The sequence below is a fragment of the Lontra canadensis genome, unplaced genomic scaffold (assembly GCF_010015895.1).
Source record: "Lontra canadensis isolate GAN:19392208 unplaced genomic scaffold, GSC_riverotter_1.0 scaffold36, whole genome shotgun sequence".
Classification (NCBI taxonomy): Eukaryota; Metazoa; Chordata; class Mammalia; order Carnivora; family Mustelidae; genus Lontra; species Lontra canadensis.
The window spans coordinates 12,924,198-12,951,808 of NW_022631030.1; the positions used below are offsets into that span (position 1 = coordinate 12,924,198).

The 27,611-nt window shown below is 49.4% G+C and overlaps 1 protein-coding gene across 3 annotated transcripts; it reads left to right on the forward strand.

The window, feature by feature from the left end:
• The first annotated feature begins 3,765 nt into the window (after positions 1–3,765).
• KCNJ5 (potassium inwardly rectifying channel subfamily J member 5) lies at positions 3,766–27,611 on the forward strand. Of its 3 annotated transcripts, none has more exons than XM_032868910.1 (3): positions 3,766–4,052; positions 23,206–24,144; positions 27,233–27,611. In XM_032868910.1, exons 2-3 carry the CDS (start codon positions 23,208–23,210, stop codon positions 27,553–27,555), a joined length of 1,260 nt encoding a protein of 419 aa, XP_032724801.1. In that variant the 5' UTR covers positions 3,766–4,052; positions 23,206–23,207; the 3' UTR covers positions 27,556–27,611. The 3 variants fall into 3 exon arrangements, with proteins under 3 accessions (XP_032724801.1, XP_032724802.1, XP_032724803.1); XM_032868911.1 differs by lacking the exon at positions 3,766–4,052 and adding an exon at positions 21,564–21,798; XM_032868912.1 differs by lacking the exon at positions 3,766–4,052 and adding an exon at positions 22,440–22,526.

Sequence of the window (27,611 nt, forward strand, 5' to 3'; positions counted from 1 at the left end):
AGACGTTCCATGGCCTGGGAACTTCTGAGAAGCAGTCTCCTCCAGCATGGTTTTCATATGGGTGTGTTCGGGCCACCAGAACAGAACACCACACACACCGAGTAGCTTACGCAGCACATTTACTTCCCACCGTTCTGGAGGCTGGAAGTCCAAGATCAAGATGTCAGCAGGGCTGGTTTCTCCTGAGGCCTCTCTCCTTGGCTTGTAGATAGCTGTCTTCTCTCCACGTCTTCACATGGCCTTTGCTTTGTTTGAGCGCCACCCCCGCAACCCTGCCCACCCCCACCCCCCGTGTCTCTCTGTGCATCCCAATCTCCTCCTCATATAAAGACATCAGTCAGACTGGATCAGGACCTAAACTAACGGCTTCATTTTACCTTAATCATCGCTTTAAAACACTATGTCTAAATACAATCACCTTCTAACGTACTCGGGGTTAAGGCTTTAACAAACGAATCTGGGGAATAAGGGGGGGGGCGGACACAATTCAATTCACTTGTAACTGTCAGGAATATGGTTTTGGAATCTAACAACTATCTAAAATCACTATTCATGACTGTGCCATGGAGGACACTGTATCTGTCCGTACCTCAGTTTCCTCATCTGAGAAATGGTGGTAGTACGATCTTCCTTGTGAAGTGTTAAGAGTAAAACTCTTATGGATGTGGAGCACTTAGCTGGGCTGAGGACATAGTAGACACTCAGTTAATTATAGTCACTGTCACTATCCCCTCCTCACAATTTAGCTGCCCTTTCCCCCAGCTCCAATCTCTCCCTTCAGGTCCCCAACACAGGGGAGCCTTGCCTCCCCACACCTTTTTTGCGTACAGACCCTACTGCCTCCTATTCAATACCTAGTCTTACTTCAGGGCTCCCGTCACGTGCCTCTTCTGTCTGTAGCCAGATGTCAGCCCCCAGCACCTCCTCTCCAAGCTGTGTCAGCTTTACCATCTCTCCTACACCATCATCCCAGCAATTAGCACCTATGAAGTAAAAACCCAAGTTGTTAATTTGTCTGCTAACTTTTCCCGCACATAAGCTGACCTTCCCAATTAAATTGTTAGGCACTGTAGATCAAAGCCGCCATTATACTTCTTAGTTTTTCTCACAGTACATATCAAAGTCTCAAACGTAGTAGGTTTTCAACAATCAAAAGAGTTTGTGAGTGCAAAAATCCTGATATAAGGTCAATATTCACTGATTGAATGGGTGTGTGTCTCTGTGTGTGTGGTGCTAATGTAAAGAAATTGGGAGGAAAAAAAACACCAGACTCAGGCTACTGATCGTCTCTTGAGGAAAAGGGACCTAATACAGGATGGTTTCACAAATGAGGTTAACGTTGTGTTGTTTTTTTTTTCAACTGTATGGCATCTTCAAGGTTATCCATTATACTATTCTCACACTTTTTTCAACTCTTAAATATGGCAAGTTAATATTCATTAATTGACACATCTCCGTTGTTGATAGGTTGACTTATTAACGTATGCAAATAATGTACAAGGAATCTTCCTGACATGAGAAAAAAGACTTCAAATATTTGTCTTAGAAGACTTTTCATTAGGACTTCAGAGTATAACTCAACAAACTCTTTTAATTAATATTTTATCTGGCAGGAAATATTTATGAGACATTATCAGCCTCATAAATGCAAATGGAATTTCTATAAATAGGAGAAAAATAATTTCCTGTGTGTCACATTCAAAAAAGAAAACTTCTATTGTGATTCATCTCTCCCTCAGGTAAGAGAAGCAAGGCAGGTGGACAGGGGCAGTGGCTCTGGCCTCTAATTATCAGTGATGACACCCCCAAATTCTCAGGGCTCTCAAGCACCCCCTCATCAATTTGCAGACACTGAAAGATGCCCCCAGCATCTGCCCATCCCCTTGAGCAGACCTTGAGTTGTGTCTCTGTTCCTCAAATGTTGTCTGTGCTCTCTGGAAGACTTAGGTGTATGGAAAGGTTAAGGTTCACCTCAATTTGCAAAACCCAGTCAAGATGAAAACACCCATATTTCTCATTTTTCAGATCTAGGTTTAGAACCAGACCCAGGTTTTCTGTCTCCCGGTTTCAAGTTCCCGTTGCTGTGAAATATTTACAAAATATTTCCCAGACCACTGTACATTTTGCTTCAAAGTCAGCCACCTCCCCAGTTTGGCAGAAGAAATCCCAGGGGTTTTATATGGGAACCCAAAGCAATGGCTGCCCCAGGACAGAGCACCTGATAGGCTCAGAAAATGCATAGAATGGATGTCATTCAGACCACAGAGCCACACAGTGGAGGCTTCTCCCAAGAGCTTGGAAATTAAGGAATTAAGAACTTTCTTCTCAGAGTGTTAAACCATTAGATCAACATGTAATGGATGAGCAGGGAGACAAGCTAAATCTTGTAAGCGGACTTAGAGATTTCCTGCTTAGTCAAGACTGATTGCAGCCACACTGAAGGACTTGACCCCTCTATGGAGGAAGAGGAGGGGGACCCTTTGTGCTCTAACCCTGGGTAGTGGGCTGTGTGCATCATGTGCTGTGTGGCAACAGGAGCCCCGGGGTGGCCCTCAGGAGACCAAGCTTCCGGGACGCTACTATGTTGCTGTACTCACGGGAAGGCTAGGCTGGGGCACCCTAGTCCCAGGGACAGCACTTTGTCTTCTTGTCATTTAGTAAACCAGTCTTCCTGCTGTTGACAGTGTTCACTTGATAAGTATTCATCAAGCACTTGTGCTAGGTGCTGGGGACACAGTGGAGAAAAGACAGTCACAGTCACTGTCTTGGCAGAGCCTATGGTCTCACGCACACCGACCTCAAACATTGATGGGGTGGGCCTGCCGGGGAGAGAGGAGACCCTCAGGGCCTAGAGCAAGGGTCCGCAGAGAAGCTCACAGGCCCTTCCCAGGCAGGCTTTTCTCTGCAGGGGGGGCCCCATCTGCAGCTGCCTTTCCAGCAACTTCCACAAACTAAGGAATAAATGCATGCAATCATCTCTCCTCCAGGCAGGGAGGGAAGCACCCAAAAGGGAAGGCAGATGCTCTACTCCACTCAGCCTAGGTAGGCACTGGGGCAGTAGCTCTCCTTCCCTGGGAGACTTCTTTGAGCGGTGGGGGGAGCATTTCCTGCTCTTCCTACCCAGCCAAGGGTCACGTGCCCCTGGAGAAGACATTGAGGGGGTGAGTGGAGAGCCCTGGGAGCTTCAGACCAGGTCTGTCTCCGACCAGACCCCAGGGACCACGAGACCCGGGGTGGGGGCAGGGCACGGGGAATCCAACAGCGCAGAGTGACTGAGCAGCCCGTCCAAGGCTCTGACCCCATATTTCTGCCTTCCAGTTTCTTCCTTCTTTCTATCTACTCCACCGCACCCACGAAACACGGGGGCGCTCACACGGACACAGGTGCACGCTCACACGCGCACACGAACGCTTGCACACATCTCTGTCCTTGGCCTCTGCAAGGCCAGAAGCACCCGCAGTACCACCAGCCCAGGCAGGTGTAGCAGGGACGGGGCGCGGGGGGCGCGGGGAGAGCCTCCCGCTCCTCTCCTCCGGTCCTCTCTCCCCCGCCGGGACCCTATTCATTCAGAACCTACGGAGTCCCGACAGCCCGCCCCCCTCCCCCGCCCCGCCCCAGCCCCTCCCACCTCTACCCTGGGCCCTTTAAGTGGGTTATTACACATTATTACAGGGAGAGTCCTTTGTACTGGGGCCGGAGGGGAAGAGAGCCGGGAGAGAGAAGCGGGCGGAGGGGAGGAGGGGGAGATCGAGGGAGAGCGAGGGAGAGCGAGGGAGAGCGAGGGAGAGAGAGGGAGAGTGCGAGCGTGAGCAGAGCCTCCCGCTACCGAAGGAAGGGAGTGACTGAAGGGGCTGGCTAGGGAAGGGACAGGATGCCTTAGGAGCCTCCAGCCGCAGGACCCCACGACAGGGAGGAGCTCCAGGCTGAGTCCGAGGCTGTGGTAATGGCTGGGGCCGGAGAGTCCCCTCGAGGGCCCTGAGCGCCTCCGCACCGCCTCTAAGGGAGCTCCAGAAGTTAGCATCAGTGGGACTCAGAAGCTCTGATCTCAACAAGTAAGTTGTCTTCTTTTCCTTCTTCCTTTTCTCCCCAGCTCACTGTTTTGGAAGGCAGGGTGTGCACTCCCAAAGTGCCCTTGCCCCTGGCGGTTAGCTTTGCCAAGCACCTGTCACTTTGGGAGCCCATGGGGACAGCGAAGGGCTTAGGGCGGGTTAATTTTATTGTTTATTTATTTATTTACTTACTTACTTATTTATCTAATTTAAGACCACTGTAGCAGGTTTAAAGTCCAACCATCCAGCCGGGAAATCCGAGCTCCCCAGAGCCCACAGGTGTCCTTGGCACTGGGAGTTCAGCCTTCAAAGGGCTAAAAACATGCTGTGCTGGTACCAGAGCTGGGGTACCCCCCTGGGGGGGATCCTGAAAGCCCCCTGCCTGCTCTGAGAGGCCAAGGCAGTAGGGAGTGGGGGCACCTTTCCCGGGGTAGCAGCTCTGCTTTCAGATGGGGGGTGCAGAGGGCTGAGGAGGGACAGCAAGCTCCCTCAGAGCCTCTGACCCTCAGCTTACTCTTGCTTTCTTTTATGTCTGGCCAAATTGGAAACATGGCCTTTGCTATTTCTGCCCTCCTTGCTGCCTGGTCACTTCCTGCATGCCTCCCTATCTCTTTTTAAACATCTTTCCAACTGTTCAGAAAGGCCAGGAGTCCTGGCTGCAAAGGTAGGGACAGGGGATAGGGAAGGCCATCGTTATTTCCTTTCTCCCAAATCCCTGTGTTTCCCTGGAGAACCATCACTGCTTTCCATCAAACAGTGTTGTCCCTCCTCCTCCCAGGACTGGGGAGCAGCCTCATGGCAGTGGGACCGGGGTCTGGCCCCCCAAGTTCCAGGGTCTGGCCTAAACATCGGGTCCGGTAAGGTGAGCCCAGCACTATTCCCAGAGCCCCTTTCCACCACCAGAAGATCAACAGGCACATGTCAGAATGTTCCAAGTGCTTTGCTCTCTCTTGATCCTTTTAATGAAACAGATTTTGCATCCTTTTCCTACAGCTGAGCAACAGCCCCTTGGTGAGGCTGTGTAACTTTTGGGAGGTACACAGCTTACAAGAGAAATTCTCACCTGGGTCTGACTCCAAAACATACCTTTTTTTTTTTTTTTCCCTCGGGCACTCTGGTCCACAAAGCACTTTTCCATGTGGGAGAGAAGCAGTGAAAAACAGCTAATATTTATGGAACCAAGGACTGAGCCAGACGCGGTCGTAGGAGTTCATCTGGACACCAGGCCTGTGGGGCGGAGGTCATTCACCGGCTTTACAGATGAGACCGCAGCTTTAGAGTTCCCGGCGGGAGCAGCAGCAGAGCTGTCATCCTCTAAACCCTTGTCCTCTGACTTCAAAGCCAGACTTTTTTCACTCTTAAACACTAACCCTGAAAGGTGCGCTGACCTTCTCAAACCCAAGCTGGGTGTAAATCCCATCAGCTGGCTGGATGAGATCCTGGGACGCCCTAGAATCTCGTGGAAGGACCTAGCAGGGTGGATGGCGTGGGAGGGAGAGGGAAAGGCCCTTGGTTGGGCCCTGGCACGAAAAGCTTGGTCGTACTGCCTGAGGTTTTAAACTATTGATCTGCCTCGAGATGGCCTCACTTTGCTTTTTGGCAATAATACAAAGAAATGGTCATTTATTGAATGCTGACTGTTGAACTTGGGCGTTCGGTGTATGTGATGGGATTGCTGCTGCTTCCATCCACTGCTTTTCCCGCCCTTCCTCCCAGCCTCCCCCTCACCTCATCCCACCCCCTATACTACCCTGGACCCAAACAATCTGAAACTAAGTTCACAGAGGAGAGACTTACAGCCTAAGGATAGAAAAAGAAAACCTTCTTTTACCTTGGAAGGAATGTGTTGGAGCGTTTATTAAGTGTTCATTACTTGTTGGGTTCTGTTTATTAATTATGAGGTTGATAATAAATTATTACAACAGCCTAGATGATCCAAACAGCACCAGGGCTGCCACCAAAAGGGGCAACGCCATGTAGGGAGCTCGTCTGCACATTCCAGGGAAAGACAATCCCCCCTAGGTCCCCCCAGCCACATTCCAGATAGCCTCTCTAGCTCGGTGACTGGCAAGGGACCACTCACACAGATTTCTCCTGTCCTCTCCAAAAGCCACTGTCACCCACTGGTCCATGTCACAGGCAGCATCCGCCTGAAGGAACTCCTCAAAGGAGCTCACCCACAGTACAGAGAGAATGAGTGAGCTCCATCCAGCAAGCTGTGCCCCTGGAGGAGAGGACAGGCGGACCCGTGAGCAGAGAGAAGGGGCTGGCCCCTCAAGCTGGCTGGGGCTGTCCCAGAAACGGCTTTCTTCCCTGAGGATGAAGTCAAAGCTTACTGGGATTCCCCAGGGAGAAGTCTCTCATGGGTACCCCCCGCCCTGAGTCTGCGGGCTCATCGTGAGCAGAGCCAAGCTCTTCCACTGGGGGTCCAGCAGAAACGTCAGTGTGGCTCTGTCACAGATGTTCTCTCTGCCCTACTGTCCCCCGCAGGCAAGATCCCCGGGGGGCTGTCTGTCAGTGCCTGCCTGGGGTTCTCAGCCAGGGACACAGAAACTCTCGCGCTGCTGGAATCACCTGTGTGAGAGTTAACCCCACAGCAGGGAAGGGACAACTCAAGTGCCCCCTTCCCCACTTCCCACTTGCCCTGTGAAGGACCACGCTCCCACTGCCTTCTGTGGGCCAAGCCACACATGGGTGTAGGTGACACTCACATCCTTGGAAATGATATCTACTTCTGTTTCTTGTTTTTAAATCAGTTTCACGGTCCTTTATTTGATCGCTTAGCATGTGGCAGGAGTACATAATTTGGGAAAACCTTGGAACGGGATCATTGGGGCAGGATAATGCTTTTCCACTTGGGAGCATGAGCGCCAAAGCTTACGTTTTCTGTGCAATTCTGCTCAAACATTTAGGCTGGAGTGGCCGGCGTGGGTGTTGGGGATATACCATGGAGAGAAAGGAGGAGTCCACGAGGTGGTTCAAAGGAGCCATTTTCAGATTCAACTTTTCACTGCGTCCGAGCTACAGACTGGCCACGGGGAGCTGGCAGCCTTTCCAAGAGAGGGTCCATCATGAGATGTGCTTTGTGGAGACAGTTGTCAGCCCATGGAGGAAGTTTTCTGTTTTTCCTCAAGACGAGAAGCATGTGCAGTGTGGCATTTAAAAAAAATATATCTGAGTGTATTTCTCTAGGACACTTGAGGGTGGCTTTCTCTGAGATTATTTTAAAACCAATGGGACAGCAGGCCCTTCCTGAGACCCTGGCTGCCTGGCTGTTGAGGGCCAGAGTCATGGCCCCTGCCAGTGCCCCAGGCTTATCTAGTTCCTCCTACCTTGACATTCTGATAAGTGAGCTATTCTAGTCTGCAGAGCCCCGGATGGCAGCAGCTCTTGCCAACAACTGTGTTAAGTTAAATGTCAGAGCCAAACCTTTAACACATGACCCTGGAGCTCCTGGCTGGTGTGTGAATGTTAAGTTCCATTATAATTCCATCCCAAAGAGGGCTGAGGGGCAAAGGTTGGGAATCACTGGGACCAGTCTGTCAGGTGGCCACGGAACTTCCTCGTCCCTGAGGGTCAACCCATTTGGTGGCCAGGGGGGCTAGGGGTCAGAGAAGGGGAGTCAAAAGGGAAATACATGAACAGGGGAGGGAGGAGAGATCATGACAAGCTTTCAGAATCTCCTTCCTCTCTCTTGTGAGTCGATTGGTGGAGGCCCAGGTGTGCACCCATCGCAATGTCCTCTTCTCACATTTTAGGACCCTTACCTGAATATCACGTAGGCTCTGTGATGGGCTCTAATGCCATCGTCCTGCCTTCTCTCTTGCTGCTCATAAAGGAAAAGGAGTGAGGGCAACTACAGCAGAGAAATGCTATTGGGGGACCCTGTGTCCTGTGCATTTTGCTCTCAGAGTCTGTCCCTTCCAAGATGGCGGGTTTGAGAGCTTGATGTTCAAGAGTCTGGCCAGGAGGAGAGGCACAGGAGCCACAGGGACAAAGGTATTGCCTCTGCTCCAGGAAGGCAGCTGTCCAGTGGGGATACAAGATCCTGCCGGTGCCCGGGCCCAAGAGACCCTGACAGACAAAGGTTATGCCCATCCAGCAGCCCTGGGCTATCCCGAACAGCAAGGTATGCAGGCCTCACAGCCCTAGTCAGGGTGCTCGAGTCACTTCAGAAAGTGCCCTTCCTTGGACTCAAAGTCACTCACGTATTCCTTGAAAGATGGTGATGGAGCTCCTACCACAGACCAGACCGTGTGTTTGAACCTGTGTTACGGGATTGGGTCCTGAATCTGTGTTACGTGATTGGGTCTTTTACACACCCCGCCTGCCCGACCTTGGAGCTCTCTCCAAGGACTGACTGAGGAAAGCAGATGTGCCCACGGATAAGTTATAGAAGTAGAGAGAAGAGCCATTGCACAGAGGCAGAGGGGCCAAATGGAGGCCAGGGAGAACCAGGGAAGGCTTCCCAAGGGGGTTCAAAAAAGCAGCGAGGCACCAAGAGAGAAGGGAGCCCACGGAGGGAGCCCCAGGAGGCCCTGAGACTGGCCTCTGCTTGCTCTGGTCCTTCCCTCCATCTGTGTGCACATCCTGATTCTTTCTCTTAAATGTTCATGCAGTAAAACATTTCCATCACAGCGAGGATCTCTCGTGTTGCCCTGTTTTTAGAGCCAAATCTACTTCCCTCCTCTCTGACCTCTTCCTTAGCCCCCAGCAGCCATGAATCTGTTCTCCCTTCTACAGTTTGTCAGCTCAAGAAGGTGATATATATAGAAACACAGGTATATAACCTTTGGGTTTTTCAATCAGTATAATTCTCTGGGGATTCATCCAAGGGTGTGTGTGTGTGTGTGTGTGTGCTATTTTGGTGTGGTTATTGAATTTGTCCAACCTTTACCCCTTGAAGGACATGCTTGTTGTCTCCAGTTTGAGGCTTCTATGATTAAAGCTGCTCTAAATACGTGTATAGTGGGTTTTCCATGAACTTAAGTTTCCATTTCTTTGGGATAAGTGCCCAGAAGTGCAATCAATGGTTCACACAGTAACTATGTTTCGTTCTTTAAGAAACTGACACATTGCTTTACCTTCCTATCAGCAATGTAGGAGTGATTCTTTTTCACTACATCCTTGCCAATATGTGGTGTTGTCACTATCTTTCATTGTAGCCATGCTGGTAAGTGTGCAATATATCTCATCCTGGTTTTGCATTTCCCTAATGGCTGATGTATTGACTCTCTCTCCACATGCTCGTTTGCTCTCCGTATGCTGTCATTGGCTAAATGTCTTTTCATGTCTTACACCCATTTTCTAATTAGATTGTTTGTTTTACTGTTGGATCTTGAGCATTCCATAAAGATGCGAGGTACCAATCTTTGTCATATACATGGTGTGCAAACATTGTCTCCTACTCCGGAGCTTGTCTTTCCATCTTAAGAGGGTCTTTTTCAGCAAACACTTTTAGTTTTGATGGGGTTCAATTTATAATTTTTCCCTTTTATGGATGAGGTTTTTGGTGTCAAGTATAAGAATTCTTTGCCTGCCATAGATCTCGAAGATCTTGAAGGTTCCCTCAGGTTTCCCCCCCATAAATGTTGTATAGCTGTATCATTTACATTTAAGTGCATGACTCATTTTGAGTTAATTTTTATATAAGGCTTGAGACTTAGTCAAATTCATTTTTTGGTCTGTGGATATCGAATTGCTCTGGTGCCATTTGTTAAAAAGACGATCTTTCTCCCATTGAATCCCTTTTGCACTTTTGTCAAAGACTCCTTGGGTGTATTTGTGAAGGTCTTTTTCTGGGTTCTGCTCCATTGATCTATGTGTCTATCTCTCCTCCATTACCACATAGACTTAGCTATATAAGTTTTAAAATTCAGTAGACTGATTTCTTCTACTTCTTTCTTTTTCAAAATTGTTTCACCTATTCTAATTCCTTTCCTTTTCCATAGAAATTTTAGAACAATCTTCTCTACATCTACAAAAAAAATCTTGTGGGATTTTGATAGGAATCGTGTCAACCCTGAATATTCTGTTTGGGGAGAATTGGCATCTTCACTGTATTGAATCTTTCAGTCTATGAACATAGTATATTTCTTCACTTGTTTAGCTACTCTTTGATTTCTTGCATCGACATTTTGTCATTAACAACAATTCTTTCTGATCTGCGATGAACTAACTGTGCGACCTTGGACATAGCACTTAGTTTCTCAGACCTTCAGTTTACCCTCTGTGAAATGGGTATAAGAACACCTACCTTGAGAAGGCGTGGAGAAGGTTATTTAAGACAGCAAAGGAGAGGAGTCTGTAGTACGCCCAATGTCGTAATGCCCAGTGACATAATCCCTTTGATAAATCCCATTCTCTGTTCTTTCTTTTCTTCTTCCCGATACTCATTTCTGATGCCCCACTGACTTTCACTTTGTCTTCTTTCCAACCTTTGTTTCTTGACCTGCTTTCACTCTCAATTCTTTGACTTTATTTTTTTCTTACTCTCACTGGCTTTTCCTGTTTATTCATTCTCCCACAAGATTTGTCTCATTCCTCTTTATTGGAGCATTTGGGACATTCTCTTTTTCTTGTCCTTAGACTTGGAGAGTGACTCTAGAGCCAGTTCGCCTGGGTTTTAATCCATGCAAACACCAGCTTTGGGACAGTGGGCTCACCCTCCCTTGTGCCTCAGTTTCTTCATCTGTAGAATGGGGGAAACAGTACCCATCTCATGCCTTTTCTGAAATGACTAAATGAGTTAATATAGATAAAGCATTTAGAATGCAATCTGGTGTAGGGTGAGCCCCCAAAAGGTTTCAACTCCAATTACTGTCATTTTACATGCTGTGCCCTGTTTCTCTGGTCTTTTCTCCCCATTCACTCACCTTCTATCACCATCCCGTCTTTTTCATTTGTACATAAGTACATTCATAGTCACAATAGCCTGCTTTCTCGTTGCCATCTTCTCTGTATCTCTCGACCTGCTAGGCTCTAATCATCATTGATAAATTGGCACCAGACCAGGAAATCTGTCCCTTGGGCTGTAGGCAGGAAACAAGTGGTTTTTCACTTTGATTTAATTATTAATCTCCTTTATTATTTAATGCAGAATACATACTCACAGTGCAGGGTTACAATGAAGAGAATGTATCATAACTATGCAGCTCGCTTTCAAAGAGATAGCAGGCTTGAAAAGGAAAAGTACTGGATAGACAGATACAAATGTGGGGAAAATGGAAAATGAATTAATTTGATTTTCATGCCCTTTTACTCATGATTTTTCATACATCATCCGCAAGGGGCTGGGTGGGTGAATTGGGACTGTGGCCAGTAAGCCATGGCTGAGTATTAGGAAGAACAGACATCAGGAGCCCTCGGGTAGCCCACAGCAGCCTGCCAGGGAGGGCCATGAAATAATCCATCTTACACAAATGAGAGCCACGCAGGTTGGGAACCTCAGTCACAAGCTTTCAGACCGGCTCCATAGAGGCCCTGCTCAATCATTAGGCACCATATGAAATGTTAAGTTGCTGGAAAGGTACTCACGACATGAGTAAGACTTTCAAATCTGTATTCCATACCCTGAATTAGGCCTAATTTTGCCCTTTTAAAAATTGCTGGATATATTTGGACTCCCTTAAATATATTCAAATAAATCTTTTAAGTACCATTAGAATGATCTTTTTGTCTCTGTATTTTCTCCAAAGAACTGAACTCCACCAACAAATGCCAGATCTGTTGGCTCCTGTTTTCAGACAAGAACTCGGTCTTCCAAAAAAAAAAAAAAAAAAAAAAGCTCTTGAGTGAAACACGATTTAATCCTTCTCTCTTTGCTTTTTATCTTTATTGTGAAGTGTCAGTATTTTTGTTTCTTTCATGACAAAGCAAGCATGGTATTTTTGTTTCTTTCATGACAAAGCAAGCATGGGATTAGTCTGCAGCCCTTCTGATAGAGCATGTGTTTCTCTGCAGATACCATAAAATAATGCATGAGGTTTTATTACTTCCTTAGAATTGTGGTGCCAAACCCTCCACAGACACAGTTTGAGTGAGCAGCTAGTTACCTTCCCTTGTCTGGGCTGCCCAAGGCTTTGAAGGCCCCAGACTCATCTTCTGGGGCCCCTGCTGACATTGACTGGCCCCCTTCACGGCAGAGCCAGAAAAGTCAAGGTCACCCATTTGGCCCATTGTTGCATTTGTCGGTGTTTATACTACATAAATCTTCACAGTCAGTATTCTTACATCTATCGTGTCATCACCTTGGCAGTGAGTAAAGCAACATTTGTGTGTCCTGGGTAAGCCACAGCTCTCCCACTAGAAAGTGGGATTCATATTATAGGATTTTCATGAGCCCATCCAATTCTGAAAGAGCCCGAACAGAGATGCCAATTTCCATTACTCTTCCATCACAATTCCATATAATAATAACACTGCTTTGTTTCATACCTCCTAGCCTGGAACAAGGCAGGTTAGGGAACCAAGTACCTCATGCCATTATTTTCCTGAAACAATGGGAACTATTTCCTTCACATTAGGATTCCCTTGGATATTTCCATTTCTTACATAGGAAGGAGACCCAGGGTCGGGACTGCAGCAGCAATGTGTAATTCAGGGCAAGCTAAGTGGGCAGGAAGGTCAGGATTATACTTCAGAACTAAGATCACACTGTCTGGTGCCCTGGACTTGGATGGATGTCAGGTGGGACAGAGGAAGAGCGAGGGCTCTGCGGGTCAGCACCAGGCAGCACAAAGCGAGATGGGCTGTTCTGGGGTCACGTGACTTTCGCTCCCTAACCCCCACTCCACACGCCCCCACCCCGCCTTCCCTGACTCTCCACCTCCTTACCTGTGATTGATCTTACTCTATGGTGTTGTTGAAATGATGGAGTTAACATAAACAACGTGCCTCTTCCCATCACCGCACACACAGATTTCTCTTCCCGGGCTACTCGGCAAAGAAAAACAAGAAGTCAGCATGACCAGCTACATCCAACAAACTTAACTCATGGTTAGAACAATACCAGAAGGAGTAAAGGGCATCAGGAAAGCTGCACGGGTGGGCTAGATGTTCCCGAAAGGGCTTGCTCCTGGCAGGGTGTCTCTGACTCAAACCTGGGGACAGCTGAGGGACTCTGGGGAACAGAGTCTAAATACCATTCCCACTCATGCGGAGGGGCCAGATTCAAGGGCGCCCCTCAGAGGGACCAAGGCCGCCCTGGGGTGGAGGCCGGGATGCCTGGGCTGGGGAGATGCGTGCAACTTCGAGCGCTCCCCAGGAAGGGGCAGTGTGAGCTGGGCCATGTAGGGGTCCCTCAGCAGCCTCCTCGTCTACCTGACACAGCAGCTCCCTTGCAGTGGCCTTCGCAGCTAAGCCCTCAGGGACATGGTGTGCCAGGACAGCTGTGGTGATGAAGTGTCCTATCTGACAAAGTCCATTCTTCCAACAACCCTGTCCCTGGCTCCACGTTCCAATGAAAGCCCTTCACCCTGCTCCTGGCGCTCGCCACCCCCCACCCCCGCCCGCCCCGCTGTCACATAGCCATGGGAGATCCTTGCATTCCAGACAGAGGGGTGCCAAATTTCACTTTGGCTGTGGCCAGTCTCTCCAGAGTCCCCTTCATTGGGCATTCAGCTTGGAGCCGAGCTACGAGTATGCATTCCCCAAGCCCTTGTGGGCCCCTGAGACTGAGGAACATGTTGGGCATAAGACCAGCACCCATGGTCTGACCCTACTCGTGTCAGAGCCTCACAGTCCTGTTATCCAAAGATTTCCTAATCCCTGGGGGTCAGCAGTCATTACATCTGAGCCAGAAATGAGCTTGGGAGGTGACCGGACCCATGCTCCTGTTCTTATAGCCCTCCTCTGGGGAGAGAGCTCCTTCCACCTTCTTTGATGCATTTAAAGTCAGAAATTTCTCCCTGCTGAGAACCACTTCCACCATGATGGAAAGGGAGGTCTGTGATGCTTGTCTAGGATTCTACCGGTGACAGCATGCTTGCAAAGTGTGCAGCTGGAAAGGACAAGGCTGCTAGCAGAAGATGCACTGTAGGAAAGCAGGAGGGTCATGACAGCTGTCTGCCCAATGGAGGCAACTGCAGAGAACAAGGCTGTGGGTGATGAGACAGGGCTTGTTAGGACCATGGGAACCAGACTAGTGGGCACCGGGGGAGAAGCCCACATACTCCTCTCTTTGCTATAGTATGAGTCCTGGGGTGGCCTTCCGGCGTCCTTTATGCTCAGGCTGACAGGTTGTGTTCATGGAAGACCGATTAGCGTGGAGAACTTTTTGGTGCTACCACAGCTCTTCACACCATGCTCAGCATAACTCCAAGTCCAGTCCAACTTGTCCATGTGAGGAAAAAGCCTATCTCCGACCCAGGACCCCTGAAGTGTACATTGGCAGCCGACAGACTGACTCGGACTCGCAGACATATTTTCTTTGATAAACTCACTGGTTCAAAAATGGTCGAATTAATGGTCAGTGTTGAAAAAAAATCTTTTCAGGTTTAAAAGTCTTTCCTTCTAGCTTTTCTGGAAAAAGAGAGAGGAAGGTCTTACCACAGCAGCTCCACATTCTTGCGTGGCAGCCCTGAGCTCTGGCTGGACAGTAGTGGCCTCGGTCAGGAGAGCATGTGTGCTTGGCTCACGTCACCTCTGTCCCCATCACTCCCTGTTGTGTTCCCAAAAGCCAGAGTAAGTTCTGATTATAATTATGTGTTCATATAATTGCTTTACCCAGAATAAAGAGAATTATATCTCTCGAAATCTTTTTCCCTATCACAAATCTGAAAATGAAGGTCTAAGAAGAGCTTATATTGGAATTAAAAAACAGGTAAAGGAGAATTGCTCTTAGCGGAATCCGTGGCTGCTGGGTACTTGTCTCTTCCTTGTAAGGGGCCATATTGTCCAAACACAAACATTTCTATTTTTCTTTTTTTTTCTTCCCTTTTTAAAAAGATTTAAACTCAATTAACATATAGTGTATTATTAGTTTCAGAGGTAGAGATCAGTTCATGAGTCTTTTTTTTTTAAGATTTTATTTATTTATTTGGCAGACAGAGATCACAAGTAGGCAGAGAGGCAGGCAGAGAGAGAGGCAGAAGCAGGAAGCCCGCCGAGCAGAGAGCCCGATGCGGGGCTCGATCCCAGGACCTTGGGATCATGACCTGAGCTGAAGGCAGAGGCTTTAACCCACTGAGCCACCCAGGTGCCCTCAGTTTAGGAGTCTTATATCATACCCAGAGCTCATTACATCATGTGCCTCCTTATGTCCATCACCCAGTTGCCACATCTATCCAGCCCCATCCAGCAACCCTCAGTTTGTTTTCTATAATTAAGGGTCTCTTATGGTTTTTCTCCCTCTCTGATTTCGTCTTCTTTTATTTTTCCCTCCCTTCCCCTATGCTCCTCTGTTTTGTTTCTTAAATTCCACATAAGAGTAAGATCAATCTCTGATTGACTTATTTCACTTAGCATAATACCCGCCAGTTCCATCCACATCATTGCAAATGGCAAAATTTCTTTTTTATGGCTGTGTAATATTCCATTGTATATACACACCACATCTTCTTTATCCATTCATCAACACAGACATTTCTGGGAGTGGAAGAGGCATTCGGGGATTACACCTGAACAGGTCTTAGCCAGGACATATGGACATTTTTCTCTCCTTGGAGTAATTCAGTGCCTCTGAGGGGCAAATGTTGCCATTATTAGAAAAATCAAGGATCCGCTGTAAGCCACAGCAGGAAGCACTCTGAAGGCAAGTACTCTGGAAGGTACAGCCCCTTCAGGAGGAAAAGGGAAAAGGCTCCAGGCAGCCTGGGCACGTCAGGCAACATGGCAGCAAATCATGAGCTGAATCATGGCTCCGACCAGGCGTGTGTCCCTCTGACAGTCTCCTGGGTCAGGCATTTCAGTTCCTCTGACAGCCTCAGGGACCAATAACCTCAGAGGCAGACTTATTTGAGCCTTCAGTGGGACAATGCATAAATATCACCTAGCACAGAGATGGCACGTAACAGGCGTTTGGTACATGAGCGTCTCACGGCAAGAGGGTCCCCTCACCGCACTCACCACGTACCTTCTCTACCAAGTCTTTCCTGACCCTTCCTCACCCGCCCTGGTGAGGCCAAAGTAAGGACTCAGTCTTGGTTTTTCCGTCACTCTCTACTGCACTGACCATTCACCTGTGTGTCCCCACCCAACCGGGACTCCCCCACAGCAGAAAATACAGCCATGGTACCCAGTATCAGTTGTTATTAGAATCCCCGGGGCCGGGGGCTCCTGGTGTGGGGCGTAGGCGTCAGCATGGGGTCCAGCTCCCGGCTGATTGCAATGTGCACCCACAGTGGAGAAGCCTTGCTACTCAGAGGACCAGCAGCCTTGACACGGCTGGGAGCTCTTTGATAAAATGCAGACTCCGAGTGCTCCCGACCAACCTAATCAGAATCTGAATTTTCACAAGCTCTCTGTGACTGGAAAGCACAAGAGAGCTGGAGAAGTGCTGCTCTACCTCCTCCTGCCCCTAGGGCCCAGCAGAGTAGAACTTGCAGTGACTGGGGGAGATGGGGGGGAGTGGGCGGGGGCGGGGGGGGTCATGGCAGGTGTTCACTGATTGAAGGAAGGAAAGAGGGAGGGAAGGAGGGAAGGAATCTGTGTGTTGCAGTTTTCAATGGGCTTGCACACCTAATATACCATGTGCTATCATCCAGAGAGTTTCGGAACTTGGGTTCAAAAAATAAAACCACCAAACATCCAGGAATTAAAGACTAAGTTCCCATCCAAGTTGATAAGAACAAATAGTAGTTGCAAAATGACTGGGCTTTAAAAGAAAATAGCCGATGGCTTTTTAAAGATTTCTTACTCTTGATCTCTTCAGCCATTAGACCTCAAAATGCACTAAGGTTGTTTTTTGGAGTTTTTTGGGGGGGTGTTTTTGTTTGTCCTGTTTTTTAAAGGATGGTAGTTTCAAAAGCCAGGAAATTAGGACTGACCCCCTGGCCAGAGCCAGCCCATTAGTGTGGTTTGGACATAGGTTCTGGGGGCTGGGGCCATCGGATGACACTTCCTTGGCAAAACAGGGCTCGGACATGAGCTTCTGGGCCAGGAGCCTATGTGGTCTTGCTCTCCCCTGGACCCTCCAGGCCTCTCCAGCTGCTGGTTCCACCATCAGAAAGGGCAGCTGTGACAGCCGGCAGGAAACTATAAGGCAGAGGTCAGAATTGCAGTTTCCAACATTTTGTCCTCAGGTGGGCTGTTGAAAAAAGGGGGGGATGCTGGGGTTCCCCCAACGGTTGTGCTGGACTCCCCGGGAAACCCCAACCCCATGCCCCAGGCACCCCTACCCCCAATTCTAGGGACTCACAGATCCCTGCTGCACCGGGGCTCCCCTGTCATGGTCACCTTCCCTCCTCCTCTTCATTGGGTTCCTGCCTCCGGGCTCAGGGAAGCGGCTCATCCTGACCCAGGAGGAGTGGAGCAGAGGATCCGGCCTCACCAGAATCTTAGCACCGGAACAGCCTCTGCCTCTGCGTAGAAGGACCACAGGTGAGACAGTTCTTAGAAAGTTCTTCAGGCACAGCTGGGAACTCCTCTCCCAGCAGCAGTTCTGTCCATTGCAACCACTGCGGGTTCTAAAGAGCATCCCCGCAGCCCTTGCATGACTGTGGGCAAGTTATCTAAGCTCTCCCCCAGTTTCCCTCTTCGTGGAATAAGACGGTGCCTCCCCGTGGAGTAAATGAGGCCGTGGAAGCAGGATGCTGACCCACAATAGGAGCCCCTGAACTGCTTGAACCTCCCCGCCCCACCCCACAACTCCAGCCCTGGGTGGAAAGTGAACACTGGCTTCGGCCAGCACTGCGCATGCGCCTTCCTTCAGTCTTCGTGGCACCCTCCTTGGTTGGCACCGTCATGATCCCCATTTTGCAGGAAAAATAACTGAGGCTTAGAGGAATAACTTCTCCGGAATTCCCTCAGCTCAGGGTGAAATTGGAAGATGGGCGCTCATGCCAGAGTCAGCTTTCCTATTTATTACCTGGTTCCCCCCTTCTATTCTGTTAGACTTTTATTTGTGCCTTGGCAAAGGACCACAGACTAAATGGCGCAGAACAAAACCCAGTTTTTGGCTCAGGATTCTGAAGTAAGAAGCCGAGGCATGAGATGACTATGTTCTCTGCTCAGGGTCTAACAAGGCTAAAATCCGGGTGTCAGCAAGCTGCACACTCCTGGGGTTGTGGCAGAATTTAGGTCTTGGAGATCAGAGGAGGAAGTCCCTGTTTCCTGGCTGGCTGTTAAGGCGGGGGTGCTGCTGTCAGCTCCTAGAGGTCCCCAAGTTCCTTGCCACCTGTCCCTCTCCATCTCCAGAGCTAGCGAAGAGCCTCTCCCTCTCATTTCAGTCCTCTCCTAATGCCAATCTCCTGCTTCAGGGAAAACCCAGTCCCCTTCAGGGCTTATCTGATTAGGTCTGGCTCACCCCAGACAGTCTCCCTTTCTTCAAGCCAGCTGTGCCGTGCCGTAGGCGCATCATGGGAGTGGTATCCTATCCCCAGTTCCGGAGGCAGGAATTATGGGAGCATCTTTGAGTTCTGCCATCCTGCGTGTGCCTTTCCTGGCACGTATTTCCTTGATAATACCTTTGGTACTTCCTGCTCATCTTGAAGGTCCTTGAGGGCGCTGGGGAGACCACCTTAGAGTGTGTTCATAGTTTAACAACCAGTACAGCCATATAGATTCCTATAGAACAGCATACAAATACCTAGTCTGAGATAGGAGTATATTCTGCTCCATTACCCTTATCCCATACCCCAGCCTTATCCCATATCCCAGCCTCATCCCATATCCCAAAACTCTGGGAAGCAGACATTGACCCAGAAATAGAAGACAGAAAGGAAGAAATCATTAAGGATGTCTGCCATCCTCATTTTCGCAGTAAGAAAATTGTGTCTGAAACAAGAGTCCCAGGGGTGCCTGGGTGGTTCTGTCGGTGAAGCGTCCAACTCTTGCTTTCAGCTCAGATCATGATCTCAGGGGAGTGGGATCCAACCCCACAGCTGGCTTCATTCTGGGCATTGAGCATGAAACCTGCTTCAGATTCTTTTTCCCCTTCCCTCTGCCCCTCCTCTCCCACACCCTTGCAGAGTCCCTTTCTCTCTCTCTCTCTCTCTCTCTATAAAAAAAAAAAAAAAAAAAAAAAAAAAAGATTCCCAGCCCAGTGCTCCCTTCAAGAAACCCTGCTGAACTTCCAAATGCAGTTTCTATCAAGATGCTGTGTCCACGGGCTCCTACTTTCTAGAAAAATCACCCCCATGGCACAGGGCTTTCTTTACTGTGTGTGTGGCGGGGTGTTTGGGAAGTCCTGATACAGGGGTCCACTGAAAAGTTTGTCAGAGTCACCCATGCATCACCTAAAATACAACCTCCTTTGATTTTGCCTCTTTTGATTCTTTCTCCGTTTGTGTTTCTACATCAAAGAGTTTAAACCACTTTGCTGGACTTCAGGCTCCGTCTTCCCAAGAGTTTTAATCATTCCAGGGCCCAGCTTCCTATTAGCAGACGCAGGAGATTGTCTGGACGATCCGCCTCAACCAGGCTTGATGAGCTTTAACGGGATTTGGCGCCATTGGTGCCTTTCCCGGGTCCAGCAGGGAGCACCTCTCACACGGGCTTGCCTCCTCCAGCCCAAAGCCCTTCCCCCTGCCTCTCTCTCCATAGGTGGTTCTGCTCAGAGTCCTGGGCTCAAAGGGGAGCGGTGCTAGACTATAAGCTACACGAAGTCTGGGTCTGCATTCCTCTTATTTCCTGCTTAATCTCCAGCTTTTATCACAGAAGCTGGACGATCGCAGTCCCTCAACTAATGCTGAATGGGCACGTAAATGAATAGAACAGATCTGGAAAATCGGATTCAAAAGTTCATCTCCATTGCCCTTGAAAATTCTTTTTATATCACGGGCCCACAGCACCGGAGGCCAGTATTTCTAGAGGGGGCATTTCATTTACTCTTAGGAAGAAATCTGGGGCAGAGAGGGTCTATACCTGTCAGCTTGCCGACCCTGCAAGTGGCCCACTGGTGTTTTAGATACTGGACTTAGATGCTCTAGGTCTCGTTCTTCATCCTCAAAATAGGGATTAATGGGATATTGCACTAAATTCCACTTCAAGGAGAGTTTATGAGTATATATTCACATTTATACTTATATCTATGTTTGCATTCATATAGTCTTTTCCTAGATCCTCATAATGGCCCCCAGAGCTGGAATGGCAGAAAATATTATCTGGGGTTTACAACAGAGTAAATTGAGGCAAAGAAAATGAACAGTGTTTTTGCTTGGGTCACAGAACACGTTCCTCGGAAGCTGAGCTAGAACCCATATCTCAGCCTGGGCTGAGCGAGGAAACACTTGTGCCAAGGATTCTAGCACACTTGGAGGATGGATGCCAATTTCAAATCCTAAGTGAAACCTTTCCCTGTCTGCTGGACACAAAAAAATTCTCAGATCTTGACTGAGGTGTCCTAGAAAACCTTTCTCTGTTTCTAGTACAGTGCAAGGCTTTATCCTACGAGAACCTATGAAAGTATTTTTAAAAAATAAAGAAGGAAAGAGTGCAGAAAATCGGCAGGAAAGCTATTTTTCTGGAAGAGCTGAGGGCAGGAGAATGTGCTTTGCCAGTTGCCCTAACCAGTGACTCATTCTGGCCAGCACTGTGCCCGCCCTGCCCAACACTTGTGGCTCGGGGAGTCCACGGACAACCCTCCCATGAGATCCCTAGTTGGATCCCAATAGTCGGGGTCCCGAAGATCCCCCAGGGCATTGGAAGTAGCAGCATTTCTCACCCTTTTTGGGCATCCCTGAGTTCTCAGTAAACAGTGTCGGACCCAGGGGCAGAGCAAAACCATGTTTATGATTCTGCAAAGCAGCACCAAGCCTCCTGCTCCTTGTTTCATTTATCTTTGTAGTTGCCACGTGAGGGAGCGGGGAGCAGGTGGCCCCGTGCAGAATGGGAAATTCTGAGACGTCTGAGACAAACACCCCTCCGGATGACCCTTCAATACAATATTTTAAAGGTTACCTTGAAATTGCCACAACCACCAAGGCAGCAAAGAGAAAGGTCTGCGGGGAACATCTGACTTTCCACGATGGGTGAAATCTTCCCCTTGGCTAATAGAACATTCACCCAGGTGGTTCTATCAGGTTCCCTGTTTCCCGGGAGTGGGGCTGCCTGTGAAATCAAGACAAGCCTGCTTGTAAAGATGAAGAGCTGAGGAAGAGCATCCTCTGAGGTGAATTCCCCCCGGATCAGAAGCTCATAGAACTTTCTGGAGTGAGCACCTCTTCAGTCTAAGCAGGAGCCACAGAACTTGGATGTCTGCAAGCCATCGTGTGGTGGGGACCATGAGACCCCAGGCTGGAGAAAATAAACCTAGATTCAAACCTTAACTTGGCCACATAACTACTTGAGCTTCGTCTTTGCCTGAAGATTGGAGGGAGTGTGGCCGTTCTGCTCTAATACCTTTGCTGTGAGCTCATATAAATGAGCTAATGCATATACATTTCTTAGCACAGTACCTGCTTGTGAATGCTCAGAAATGCAAGCTGTGGAGCTTATTAGCTTATTAGCTGTGGAGATTCTCATGGTCTTTCCTGGCTGCATCAGAGTCTTAAAGTATTTTCAACGGGAGTGCGCGGAATATCAGAAAAACAGCAGACTGTTCCAGGTGTGTGGGTGTTTCTTTAAAGGGTGGCATAGACTCCAAAACATGGTACAGCCTTTTTTAAAAGTTATTTTTTATTGAGATATTTTGTTGAGATAACAGACATAAGACGTTCTAGTAGCTTAAGGTGTATAACATAATGACTCTGATATACGTATATTTTGCAAAATGATCACCACAATTAATTTAGTTAACATTGGCACTGCATATAATTACAATTTTCTTCTTGTGATGAAGACTTTGAAGGCCTACTCTCGGCATTTTTCAGATAGACAGCATGGTACTGTTAACTCTAACTACCACGCCGTACATCACATCCCCAGGACCTAGTTTACAACCAGAAGTTTGTACCTGGTGACCACCTTCTCCACCTTTCTTGCCTGGTATACCCTCTCCCTAGCAACCACCGATCTGTTCTCTGAGTTTGGCTTTCATTTGTTTGCGTTTGATTCCACATAGAAGTTTACGGCCCTTTTGAAAACCTTAGGAGTGTTAATATCTTGTCCATTTCAGTTTTTTAGAGGACAGGGAATTACTGTGTCAAGATTTTTAATGGTGGGTCTACACAGGGATCTGTCATATTAGTAAGGGCTCAGACAGCCACAGACTCCCCCCTCAGACAGAAGGAGTGACCACATGGTGAATCAGACACTCACTGCCTTTTCCTTTCTGTCTGCTGCTAAGAACTGAGACATAAAGGAGACAGGGAGATATAAAGAGAAAAAAGCACAGGCTCTGGGCCCTGTGAGCAAGAATCCAGCTATCCGCTCTGCCAGGTAAGTGTCTGATGGCCCAGGGTATGGCTTAACCACTTACCTCTTTCGGACTCTAATTTATTTTCTTATTTATTTATTCATTTATTCAACAAGTGCTTTTTGAGTACACAGTATGTTCCGGGGTGCCCACTGGGTATTTGGAATAATGTATGAGGGAACAAAACAGACACCACTGTGCCCCATGGAGCCTACATTCCGACAGAGGGGGAGAGACTCCTAGAAATAAAGATGATGCATGAGCCCTCAGTGTTTACCTACTGGAGATCAAGCTCCAGCTCCAGCCGGGTGCTGTGATAACAAGTGACAGTCTGTGTGTATTGCATGGACTAGAGCAGGCAATTAATAAATCACTGTGGTTATCATCTTTTTGAATTGCTCCCAGATTTCTTAAATCCTTTCAACGCCATGTGTATTTTGCACCTGCATACTTATTCATTCAACAAACTACTATTGAGCTGCTATTATATGCTAGAATCTGTAGTAAGTGCCAGGGAAACAAGCAAATAATATTTTTTAAAAAATGGTGCCTACCCTTGAAGACTCTGCAGTCGGGTCCACTGTGCACTAGATGAGGGCCTTGGAGAGCACAGAGGCAGGTGTGGTCTTGAAGTCTTGTGTTTCGATGAATCCACACAGTCCCCTTCACTGATGATGTCTTTTTTTACTCAACACATTCCAGCTATGGCTGGCGATTCTAGGAATGCTATGAACCAGGACATGGAGATTGGAGTCACTCCCAGGGACCCGAAGAAGATTCCAAAACAGGCCCGCGATTACATCCCCATCGCCACCGACCGCACTCGCTTGCTAGCGGAAGGCAAGAAGCCCCGCCAGCGTTACATGGAAAAGAGTGGCAAGTGCAACGTTCACCATGGCAACGTCCAAGAAACCTACCGATACCTGAGCGACCTTTTCACCACCCTGGTGGACCTCAAATGGCGCTTCAACCTGCTGGTCTTCACCATGGTCTACACCGTCACTTGGCTGTTCTTTGGTTTCATTTGGTGGCTGATTGCTTACATCCGGGGTGATCTGGACCATGTTGGTGACCAAGAGTGGATTCCTTGTGTTGAAAACCTCAGTGGCTTTGTGTCTGCCTTCCTGTTCTCCATTGAGACTGAAACCACCATCGGGTATGGCTTTCGGGTGATCACAGAGAAGTGTCCAGAGGGAATCATACTTCTCTTGGTCCAGGCCATCCTCGGCTCCATCGTCAATGCCTTCATGGTGGGGTGCATGTTTGTCAAGATCAGTCAGCCAAAGAAGAGAGCAGAGACCCTCATGTTCTCCAACAATGCGGTCATCTCCATGCGGGACGAGAAGCTCTGTCTCATGTTCCGGGTAGGGGACCTTCGCAACTCCCACATTGTGGAGGCCTCGATCCGCGCCAAGCTCATCAAGTCCCGGCAGACCAAAGAAGGGGAGTTCATCCCCCTGAACCAGACGGACATCAACGTGGGCTTCGACACTGGGGATGACCGTCTCTTCCTGGTGTCTCCACTCATCATCTCCCATGAGATCAATGAGAAGAGCCCTTTCTGGGAGATGTCTCGGGCCCAGCTGGATCAAGAGGAATTTGAAGTTGTGGTCATTCTAGAAGGGATGGTGGAGGCAACAGGTAAGACACTTTATCCTCCTTGGCCACAGAACCCTCCCACATGCTGGGAGCTTAGGGCACTAGGACTGGAAGATGCAAGTTGGTGCCTAAGAATCCTGGGATTCTCAGCCAGCCCAATCTCTAACTGTGATCTGAGGGGTATCATTACTCAATTAACATAGAGTAATAACAAAAGTTAATGTCTACTGAACCCTCTAGCTCCTGTGCATAGTTCTAAACTTTAAACATAGAGAGTCACACTTAATGCCTTTCCACTCCCGGTGAGATGACGTTCCTTAGGTTACAGATAAAGAAACAGAGGCACAGACCAGCAAGTTATAGGTCTACTTTTGTCCAAGAGCAAGTCGTAGAGCTAGAATGCCGGTGAAGGAAGGGGGCCCCAACCTGGCCCTTGCTTTCAACAGGCTACTCTGTCACACCCCATCCTGGGGCATGTGTCTACCCAAAAAGAGGTCCATGATCAGATAACTTTGAGAAAAACAGTGAACCAGGGTGCACAGGCTTCCTCACAGTAGGACTTGGTGGTGTCCAGCTCGTCTGGCTGCCTCCACGCCGGAGAAGGCTGTCCCTGGGTTTCCCTGTGGAAGGCTGGCTGAGTGGACAGGGACCAAGCCAAAACCAGGACACCAGCATTCACACGTGCCCAAGCCAATGCCCTCTAAATAGCCAGCCCCACACCTCCCTGCCCAGATGCCAACTCTCATGGGCGGTTGGTAGCCCAGAATTTCCACCATTCCTCAAGGCCAAGGTCTCCGTGTGGGACCCCAGGAAGTTCGAGACCCCACTCCAGCAGAACCCTGCACCCTGCTTCTTATTCCTTCTCTTCCTCTTGCCCTCTCTCCTGGTCACCCAGTAGACTGAGCACTTGTAGACCTCGCTCAGGCTCGGAATGATGCATATTTTTCTGGTTCCTGAAACAACACTGTCGGACCCCACCAATCCCATTTAACAGACACAGACGCTGCATCATCCAGCTTCGTGGAGACAGTGTTGGAGTCATGTCTTTCACTTACGAATCTAGAGTGTTCTCTACCACACCACACTACCTCCTGAAATTTCAGGGCCCAATCACAGAAATGACCAAACAAGCCTTCCTCATTTTTTGGGATGGTAGTTGCTGCATGGGAAACTCAGATGGGGCCTCCACAAACTTTTTCATTCGGCCAGAGCCTGTGGGACATGGCTGGGGGTACGAACAGGCTCTGGGGATTGGCACGGATGGGGGCTGCTTGGCCATCTGCTGGGAGCTGGAGCCTGGCCAGGCAGCATATGGTGGCAGCTGAGGGAGCCCCTGGGGCCAAGGACAGTCAGGAGGCAGGAAGCCTGTGGCAGAGCTGGGGACTCGCAGGTCACGCTGCCCTTGGTGCTGGGCTCGGGATCAGAACACCGGCTGAGTGTCTGGGGGAAGAGCACCACTCTGAGGCCACAAAGGAAGGGTCAGGGCAGAGATGTGGTAACAAACAGGAGAATTGTGCCTTACACACCCTCCATGACTTCACTGCCACCTACCTTAGAGGGATCAGGTGGTGACCCAGCAGAACTGGGCCCTTCCCTAAGTATCCTTCAAGGTCAATGATCCCCAGGTCACCTGCCCTGTCTCAATGACCTTCTCTCCTCCCATGAGTGCAGGGGGGCACCCTGGGATAAGGAAAGGAGAGCCCCCACCACATCTGTTATGTCCCTGACTTCTGTGGCTTGGTGGCGATGTTACAGAGCCGAGCATGCGCTTTTGATTCAGGCCGAGTTTGGGTGAACGCAGTTCTCCCACAACCTGCCGGTGTATGTCTGGGCAACTTGCTTAACTCTCAGCAAATGAGCATAATACATCTCCTGGGGTCGCTGGGGGAGTTAGAGGATTCGATGGAGAATCATACGTAAAGCACGGTGCCTGGAACCCCCAGGGGCTTCTTTCCTTCCCAAATGCATGCGAAGATGATTGCCAGGGACACAGGTGGGGTCTCTTGCTATGGGGGGCCCACTGCCCCATCCCAAGGGGTGAGCAGAACAGGAAGTCCTCCAGGACATATGGCCCATGTGGGTCCCGTCCTGGTGTCTTTCCTGAGGCCCCTGAGCCTGCAGATACCCCGTCTGGGTCTAGGCTGGTCAGTGCCCTGCTTGGGCTCCCTACGTCCCTGCTGGGCAGTGAAGAGGGAGCACTGCATGGGAAGGCCCGGCCCAGGCCACACCCTGGGAGTAGGGGCAGGCTGCAAGCCCACGGTGTGGGGGGCACCTGGGGGGTACCCAGCACCAGAGCACAAATGGGTGTGAAGCAGCCTTGTCCTTGGGTCTGGTGTGCACGCTGCCAGAGATTGCCCACCCTGGAAAGTGGGAGCCGGCCTCTCCTTCATTCCCGAGAGCACATGCCAGTGCCTTCCTTGGCCAGAAGATTCTATATCAGCAAGCTGCTTTCCTGTGACCCCAAGCACAGAGGCTTCCTCATCCATAAACAAAGCTGCTCTCCTCCCTGGAGAGAAAGCAACACCTAAAAATAACATAGGCCAGCGAGGGCTGGGGGGACAGGGAACGGAGGCATTGGAGCATGCTGAAATCAAGGAGCCAAGGTGTGTGTGTGTGTGTGTGTGTGTGTGTGTGTGTGTGAGAGAGAGAGAGAGAGAGAGAGAGAGCCAGAGAGCGCGAGCGAGAGAGAGAGCGTCTTCTGCCCATACGTGTCTAACCAAAACAATCCCTAGGTGCCTACAAGACTGTCTGCTTCTCTACATTAGCTCCATCTGAATTTATCTTTGTTCAAACCCTTTTCCTGCCTCTTCTGTGTCTCAATCTTCTAGCCCTTAATGCTGTTCTCAGGAAACATGTCCCTGGCTCTAGCTATTCCAGAATTATCCACTCCGGTCTCTAGGAAGCTAGCCCAGAATCTTGCGCATTGGTTTCTAATTTTCCGCCTCTATTACACTCCAGAGCTCCTCCAGGGCGAGGACTAGCTTACCCAGCTTTCGCCCTCTGCAGAGCTTAGCCCAAGTAGAGGTACAACAAAGGCTGGCTGGCTGGATGGTGGATGGATGGACGGATGGACAGACGATGGACAGCTGGTGGTGGCCACTCGTAATCTGCATGCCCTCTGTCCCCACAGGCATGACTTGCCAAGCACGGAGCTCCTACATGGATACCGAGGTGCTCTGGGGCCACCGATTCACGCCGGTCCTCACGCTGGAAAAGGGTTTCTATGAGGTGGACTACAACACCTTCCACGACACGTATGAGACCAACACGCCCAGCTGCTGTGCCAAAGAGCTGGCGGAGATGAAGCGGGAAGGCCGGCTCCTCCAGTACCTCCCGAGCCCGCCCCTGCCAGGGGGCTGTGCTGAAACAGAGCTGGATACAGAGGCTGAGCAGGAGGGAGAGGACGAGCCTGAGGGTCTGAGTGGGTCCCGGGAGAACAGGGGCTCCGTGTGAGGATGGTACTTGCCCCAGGACCTCCCCTCCCTGGCTTCTGAGCACAGCCCCCGCTG